The sequence below is a fragment of the Solanum tuberosum genome, unplaced genomic scaffold, assembly GCF_000226075.1.
Source record: "Solanum tuberosum cultivar DM 1-3 516 R44 unplaced genomic scaffold, SolTub_3.0 scf00031, whole genome shotgun sequence".
NCBI lineage: Eukaryota > Viridiplantae > Streptophyta > Magnoliopsida > Solanales > Solanaceae > Solanum > Solanum tuberosum.
Window position 1 is genome coordinate 503,856 of NW_006238957.1, and position 9,221 is coordinate 513,076.

Here is a 9,221-nt window from a genome sequence, read left to right on the forward strand (position 1 = left end):
ATTCAACTTGCATCTGTAGTAGCAACTGTTGCAGTTGTAGGTGTTGCGCAAGCAACTAATCTGCCTGAGGAGATTAATGTGTTTGTGAACATGAATAAGGAGATTCACTATGTAAATGTTATTGTGACACCTTGTGTGAATGTTACGTCCTTCAAGATGGATGTGTGCATTTACACCATACTCAAGACTGAGGAACAATGTCATAATTTTAATGATGATGACTCTCAACAACACTTGAAGAACTTCATGGAGGTGCACATTGCACAAGCAAGCTAAATTTCGATTAACCATTAACATATGATAAAAACCATAAAACATTTCGTTTTGGAAAGGAGAAAACATGAAATAATATACTTAGTCATTTGGTAGAGTGTATAAAAATAGTGTTCAATAGAGTGTATTAGTTATGCATATATTATTTCTTTGATATATTAAAAATAGTATGCATTGCATAAAAATATTTATTTACAAAAATATCCTCCACAATTATGGTGGAAAAGATGTAAAAGGGCCTTTGAGAGGCAATAGGGTCTTTAACCATGCTAATGCATGTATTAAATCCTTTGCATTGCTAATACCTTGAAATCCATGTTATTAGTATTACACTCCTCAGTACACAATAGAGTATATAACTAATACACTCTACCAAACGACTTATGTTTCTTTCTCTCTTTTAACAAAATAATAACTCCATTTTCGATTCATTGAAAAAAAAATAAAAAAAATTGAAGTCCCTATAGTATTTATTTATTACCTCTTAAAAATAGCATTTTGTTTCCCAATTCTTCAGTTTTTGAGTACATCTTTACAACCAGGTGGAGAATCATGCTCAAACTGTACATTCCTGCCAAGTATTATACCATCTAGCATTGCAGCAGCAACATACGCAGTAACAATAAAAGAAGCTACTCAAATTTGAAATTCAACTCCAACACTGGACTACATCCATTTCTTTATTTTTTCTCTAATCTTTTTGCGGAAATTGGTGGAACAGGGGAGGAGGTGGGGGAGGAAGAGAAGCATACATCAAAGATAAGCTCGTTATACATGATATATTAGTGGAATCTTAATTTTCTTGATTATACATCTAGTACATTCTCGGCTTCAAAAGAAGTGAATAGATGAAGTAGATGATATCTCCATCTGCTCCAACTTTTGGCTTGATATGCATATTAGATCCCAGGCTACTCTGTAACAAACATTTCCATATTATTGACAGGAGCCGAAAGCTGTAAAAATGAGAGACCAGTCAGCTTGAAATATCAAATCCTGCAAGAAGATAAAGTTCAGACCACGGATGTAAAAGTGTTTTTCTACTTTTTCTAACAGACGGTGAAAAGTATTGAAAGAGTAAAACATCAACCCAACAGAGGTCATCCCAGAGTTCTACATCTACTAAACGAAGTAGATAGAGGTGTCTCCATGAAGGCTACATAGAGAAAGAGAAATGAAAACAAGAGTAGCCATTGTTATAACATTCCAATCAAGTAACAAAGGAGGCTATCACCTAACCATCAGATAGACAATACCAATAGTAAACTGAAACAAAACAATTACTGCATAATCAATCTAAAATAGAAATTAACAGTCGAAAACTTTGCTCGTTACAAGTTATAACACCTAGAAGCTTTCCTATACACAATATGATTCTTTTGATTTGAAAACCTTTTGAGAATATGGTTCAATAGGATGAGAAATTACTACATATGACCTTCGGAACCAAAAAAAGTGAGGGTTAGACATCTCATCAGGAATCACTAATACAGTAAAGTTGATAAAGCTTTGAAAAGATAAATCCCATCAAGTACCATGTGTATAACGTGTTTTAATCCTCCCTTCAAGAAGTACAATCGCAGTGGTATTTGAACTAGATGTAGGTTAAAACCAACAAGAGATTATGCTACAATTGAACCGAGGTCTTATCACCATTCATATTTGAAAGTAGTACAATGTCAAAGAAAATTTACTTCCCTTCCTTGTCTACTTTCACTCAACACACTTTACCAGTAGGGTTTGGTATTAACATAGGAGAATGATCAACAGATTACAGGGAGTTTGCATAGGTTTGCGAAATTGCAGACAGGGGATGAAAAAGTGTGTGAAGGGAAGTAAAAGCTACAAAGTCTCCACAATTTTGTTTATTTTTGTTGACCTAGTTTCAGGAGCTAAATTAGCTCATTTTGGACAACTTGAAGATTGTATGAGCTGATCTTAACAATAGATAAATTAAACATCAAAATCAGTCGTAAACTTGGTTTAAAAAATCCACAAGAATGCCATTAGCCAAGCTCCTTTCCTTTTATCATAAGCTTGCAACGTGTTTCTTTTGGGAACTTACACATCTTTTTGGGAGGAGAAATGGATTGGTCATGGACCGTTGAAACAAATATATCCAGACATCTACAACTTATGCCAACAACAAGATGCAACAGTGGCTGAAGTATGATCGTAGATGCTTTTACGGGTCGTAGATGGGCTTGATTATCAAAGTACTAGAATTCGATTATTGTCTGACTTTTACGGACTACGTTTACGGATCATAAATGAGTCCCGTAGATCAAACTTCAGAAACTCAGTATTTAGGCCAAATTTCTATGAGAGGAATCTATGGCCCGTAGTTCAATCCACAGACCATAGATGGCCCTCGTAAAAGCTGCCGACAGTTTTTCCTTCATGGTTGTTTTGATCTTTTTCTACTCTTTTAATTCCTATACTATATCGTTTTAGCCTATTCTAAGAGAGGCTGCTAGAATAAGAATAGATGTACACAATCCTACTTAGAATAGGAATAGGAATATGAATAATATTTAGTATCCTTCTTGGTAAAGGATTGTATTATAGTGTCTAGAATAGGGTCTCCATGTAATAATGTCAATTCACAATTCAATAATATTTTTCTCCTATACTTCTCACAGAGATTAAGGGAAACTTAGTGGACCTAAACCTTTCCATTAACATCCAATACCCAGAGATTAGAATCAATACGTCTCAACTCCTCTAAAGCAAGAACTGGGGTTATTTAGCTTCAAGCTTCGGTTCAAGGAATCAAGCTAGGGTCTTCCATTCGATTTAGTAGTCTTATCATGCATATTTCACATATTCAGTATGTGAGAAATTATATGAGAAAAATATTATTGAATTGTGTTTTAATTATTACATAGAGAACCCTATATATAGACACTACGATACAATTCCTTACCAACTAGGAGACTATAAACTATTCATATTATGTGTAGGATTGTGTATATCTATTCTATTCTAACACTCCCTCTCAAGCTGGTGCATACAAATTATATGTACCTAACTTGTTACAAATGTAATTCATACAAGGACCGGTAAGGGACTTGATGAAGATATCTGCAAGTTGATCATTTGACTTCATTATCTTCTCTCACAAAGTGACAATCAATCTCAATGTGCTTAGTCCTCTCATGAAACACTGGATTTGATGCGATATGAAGGGCCGCTTGATTATCACACACAAGTTCCATATGACCGGTTTCTCCAAACTTCAGTTCTCCAAGCAACTGTTTGATCCAAACTAGCTCACAAGTTGCTACAACCATTGCTAGATATTCTGCTTCTGCACTGGATCGAGCAACCACACTTTGTTTCTTACTCTTCCATGACACCAAATTACCTCCTACTAAAACACAATATCCGGATGTCAAACGTCTATCAAAGGGTGATCCTGCCCAATCAGCATCTGTATATCCGGTGATATGCTCATGGCCTTGATCCTCGAAGAGTAGTCCTTTACCAGGAGCTGACTTTATATATTGCAGAATACGAACAACTGCATTCCAATGACTATCACAAGGAGAAGTCATAAACTTACTACAACACTCACAGGAAAAGAGATGTCCGGTCTAGTCACCGTGAGATAATTCAACTTTCCAACCAACCGTCTATACCTTTCAGGATTACTGAGTTACTCCCCCTATCCTAGAAGGAGTTTAACATTCGGATCCATAGGAGTGTCAATGGGTTTACATCCCATCATTCCTGTCTCCTCAAGAATGTCTAAAGCATACTTGCGTTGAGAAATAACAATACCTGATCTAGACACAAGGGGAAGTCATAAACTGACATAGATTGAGCAACCTCAATACCTAAAAAATACTTCAGTATGCCGAGGTCTTTAGTTTGGAAATGCTGAAAGAGATACTGCTTCAAATTAGCGATACCAACTTGATCATTGCCGGTGATAACGATATCATCAACGTAAACAATCAAATAAATACACAGATTTGGTGTTGAATGCCGACAAATCACAGAGTGATCAGATCCACTACGAGTCATGCCAAACTCCTGAATTACTGTGTTGAACTTTCCAAACCAAGCTCGAGGAGACTGTTTCAGACCATAGAGTGACCGACGCAATTGACATACAAGGCTACTAGACTACCCCTGAGCAACAAAACCAGGTGGTTGCTACATATAGACTTCTTCCTCAAGATCACCATGCAGAAAAGCATTCTTAATGTCCAACTGATGAAGAGGCCAATGACGAACGGCAGCCATAGATAGAAAAATATGGACAGATGCTATTTTGGCCACAGGAGCGAAAGTGTCACTATAATCTAGCCCAAATATCTTAGTATACCCTTTGGCAACAAGGCGAGCCTTAAACCAATCGACTTGACCATCTGGACCAATTTTGACCGCATAAACCCAACGACAACCAACAGTAGACTTACCTGTAGGAAGGGAGACAAGTTCCCAAGTACCACTCGAATGTAAAGCAGACATCTCATCAATCATAGCCTGCCTCCATCCAAAGTGAGAAAGTGCTTCTCATGTAGTCTTAGGGATGGAAATAGAGGACAAAGATGATACAAAGACATAATGGGGTGAAGATAAACGATGATAACTCAAGAAAGTATAATGTGGATTATTATTTCGAGTAGATCGTGTACCTCTTTGAAGTTAATCGATTGGCTAGCAGGAGGCAAGGCCGCAGAGGGAGCAGGATCCGACACATGACATGAATCATTTGAGACTATTGTTGGACGTGGACGCCGATGATAAGTTAGGAGTGGTGGCACTACAACTGGAGATGGAGAAGTAACTGTAGGTCCCTCAAAAGTCGGTACAGGCAAGACTTGAGGTATGGGTAGGACCTCAGAGATATCAGCATGATCAGAAGATGTGTAGTAAGGTTGAGATTCAAAGAATGTTACATCGGCAGACATAAGATATCGCCGGAGATCATGTGAATAGCAACGATACCCTTTTTGAACTCGAGAGTAACCAAGAAAGACACATTTAAGAGCATGAGGGGTTAATTTATCTTTTCCTGGGGCTAAGTTATGAACAAAGCATGTGCTCCCAAATACACGAGGAGGGATAGAATAGAGATGTGACTGAGGATACAATATGGAATGTGGAATCTGATTCTGAATAGAAGATGAGGGCATTCTATTAATTAAATAACAAGATGAAAGGACTGCATCACCCCAAAAACGCAACGGAACATGGGATTTAATGAGGAGAGTGCGAGCAGTCTCAATGAGATGCCTATTCTTTCTTTCCGCTACACCATTTTGCTGAGGAGTGTATGTACAAGATGTTTGGTGAATAATTCCTTGGTGAGACATAAACTCCTGAAACTGGGATGATAAGTATTCTAAGGCATTATCACTACGAAAAGTACGAATAGAAACACCAAACTGATTTTGTATTTCAGCAAAGAAACTTTTGAAAATAGAAAATAACTCAGAACGATCTTTCATTAAGAAAACCCAAGTACATCTCGAATAATCATCAATGAAACTAACAAAATAACGAAATCCTAAGGTGGAACTGACTCTTTTGCTGAGGAGTGTATAGACAAGATGTTTGGTGAATAATTCCTTGGTGAGACAAACTCCTGAAACTGGGATGATAAGTATTCTAAGGCATTATCACTACGAAAAGTACGAATAGAAACACCAAACTGATTTTGTATTTCAGCAAAGAAACTTTTGACTATAGAAAATAACTCAAAACGATCTTTCATTAAGAAAACCCAAGTGCATCTCGAATAATCATCAATGAAACTAACAAAATAATGAAATCCTAAGGTGGAACTAACTCTACTAGGACCCCAAATATCAGAATGAACTAATGAAAAAATACTCTGAATGCCCATCGGTACCACGTGAAAATGTGGCACGAGTGTGTTTCCTAAGTTGACATGACTCACAATCTAATTTAGATAAATTAGGCACCATCTGTTGCAGTTTGGATAGACTCGGATGTCCCAAACGTTTGTGAATGAGGTCCGGAGGATCTGTAACAGAGCATGTTGTGAAGGAATTTGAAGAGGTAAGATAGTAAAGGTCTTGTGATTCATGTCATGTGCCAATCATTTGTCCCTAGCTGCGGTCCTGCATGAGAAAAGAATCATCAAAAAAGGTTATGCTACAATGTAGAGCACGTGTCAAACGACTAACAGATGCCAGATTAAAAGGAGAACCAGGGACATAAAGAACAGAGTCTAGAGTGACAAAAGATAGGGGTGTGGCTTTTCCAACCCCTTTTGGTTTTGTTTGGATCCCATTGGCAAAGTAATAGCAGGAAGAAATTATGAATAAACAATACCTGACATAAGTGATTTGTTACCAGAAATATGATCAGAAGCGCCGGAGTCCATGACCCATGATCCACGAGTATTAGACTGTGAAACACAAGCAAAAGAATTACCCGCAACAGCAACATCATGTTGAACAACCGAAGCTACTTGTGGAGACGTTTGCTTACTTGCTCGATATTGAAGGAACTCATCATATTCTGATTGAGCAATATGAGCATTTTGGGATGGTCGATTAGGCGGAGCAACAAATGCTTCTTGTGGAGATGTTTGCTTACTTGCACGTTTACAAAGGAACTCATTATATTCCTTTAGAGCAACAGGATCATAACTGGGTGGTGGACCATGCAAAGTATGACATATGTCACGAGTGTGTCCAGACTTATGACAATAACTACACTTGGATCGAGGTTTTCCAAGATGACCTCCTCCTCGTTGATTCTCCATAGATTGATATGCTCGTTTTTCTATGGTTTGAGATGCGAGAGTAGATGAGTCAATGGTAGGTGATGAAACTACTTTGTGGCTGGGAGGCGCGGCAACACGAAGTAGACGAGAGAATAATTCATCGATTGTAGGAATTGTAGGGCTAGCTAAAATTTGATCACGCACAGAATCATGGTCAGGAGGAAGTCCAGCAAGGGTAAGAACTAGAAACAATGTTTGTCTGTGTTCTTGTTGTTTTTCCACATTCGTAGTAACTGGCATCAACGTGTCGAATTCCTCCGTGACTGCCTGTACCTGTCCCAAGTAGACATCAGATTCTTGTTTCTTTAAGTTAGTCAACCGAGATATCACATCATAGAATCGAGATATGTCATTAGTGTATAAAGTACGAGCCTTTTCCCAAATTGTATAACACGTTTGGAATGGGCGAAACAAAGGCATCAATTTGGAATCAATAGAACGCCATAGGAGACTACATAATTGAGCATCTACTTTCTCCCATTGTGCTTTGGCTTTTGCATCTTCCTCACTAGTCTTTGCCTTTACATCTACCATATAAGTCATGTTCGTTAAGTGATCTTGGACACCTTGACCCTTGCACCACAGCTCAACCGAGGAAGCCCAAGATAAATAGTTTGAACTTCCCAATAAAAGTTCTGAAGTGATTATAGGGCTAGAACTTCCAATCCCCATATTTTTGGAACCAAAAACATCACACCTGTTAGAATAGGAATAGATTTGTACAATCCTATTAGAATAGGAATATGTTTATACAATCCTATTAGAATAAGAATATGTTTATACAATTTTATTAGAATAGGAATAGTAATAGAAATAGGAATACTAAATAGTATTCTACTTGGTAAAGGATTGTATTCTAGGGTCTATAAATAGGATCTCAATGTAATAATGTACACAACAACGATTTAATAATATTCTTTTCTTATATTTCTCACATGGCATCAAAACACATGGTTCAAAGATCCGGTGATCCTATGGTTCAACGGGGTTAAAGACAGGCTCAAGATGGTTTCAAATCAATTTGTAATCAATTTGATGATAATGAAGATTTTTTTTTTCAAGCTACATGTGGAGAAGAAGTTTTCAACATATTTTCAACATTCCTGTTGCTGCAATTTTTAAGTAAAAAATATTTTTTTAACCCCATTTTTTAACCCATATATTTTAAACTTTATTTTTAACCATGGCAAGCAACAATGATGAAGATTTTTGTGAAGAACAAGATTATCATGCAATGAAGAAGACAAATCAAGCTTTGTCAAGAAAATCCAGCCAAAAGGGGAGATTTGTTAGGGTTTTGCCCTGATTTTCTTACCATAATTTAAGATTTATTTTTCCTTAAAGAAAAGACAAAACATTACCATAAATGTTTTTACTTTTCCTGAAAGGAAAATATAATATTCTTTCATATTTGGTTTATTCTTTCCTTTTAGGAAAAGGTTTTGGAGTAGCTAGTTCTTTTCTAGTAGGAAAGGTTTTAGAACTCTATAAATATAGGTTTGTTGCTTCCAACACAAGAACAATAACATCCGCAATGTAGTCGTTTAAGAGTCTTGTTTATGGGAGATTTATTCTCTCTAAAGTTTCAATGTTTTTCTTTATATTAGTTTTGATATAATAATATTTTGAATTTTAGTATAAGTTTTTGTTAACTGATTTATCAACTATATGATTTGCAAATTGTAAGGTTCTGCATGACGCCCTAATCACACCCTTCAGAACCCAACAAGTGGTATCAGAGCAAGGCCCGTCTCACCCAATGTTGGGACTCCCAAAATCAAAATTGCCCACGCACCAGATGCTAAGCACTGGGCGTGAGGTGGGGTGTTAAAGAATGACAAAAGTCCCACATCGGTGGTTAATGAGATGGGTGGACTCCTTATAAGGCTTGGGCAATCCTCCTCCCTTTGAGCTAGCTTTTGGGGTGTGAGTTAGGCCTAAGACCTATAAGGACTCCTTATAAGGCTTGGTCTCCTTATAAGGCACCGTGCATCTCTCCGGACTACTTTTCATATTTAATTTGTGTAGTACCGTGGATTTTTCCGAACTACTTTCTCATATCTTAGTTGCATAGCATCATGTGTCTTTTCAGTGACTCAGATTTGATTTGCATAGTTCCATTCGTCATTCCGGTGACTCCTTAAATCTGATTTGCATAGGGTTGTGCCATCATTCAACC

General features: G+C 37.2%; 1 protein-coding gene across 3 annotated transcripts in view; it reads right to left on the minus strand.

Annotated features, from left to right (window-relative positions):
- Positions 1-890: 890 nt before the first annotated feature.
- LOC102599229 (uncharacterized) overlaps positions 891-9,221 on the minus strand; it is a 24,212-nt gene continuing 15,881 nt past the window's right edge. Inside the window, exons 2-3 of one of the 3 annotated variants that reach the window (XM_015306372.1) lie at positions 6,586-7,315; positions 891-1,229 (exon numbers count right to left, since the gene is read on the minus strand). In XM_015306372.1, the coding sequence (XP_015161858.1) occupies positions 1,210-1,229; positions 6,586-7,315 (750 nt within the window). In that variant the 3' untranslated portion in view covers positions 891-1,209. Of the gene's footprint in view, positions 1,230-5,927; positions 6,372-6,585; positions 7,316-9,221 lie in introns of those variants that run through there. The other 2 variants (XM_015306371.1, XM_015306373.1) reach the window with 2 other exon arrangements.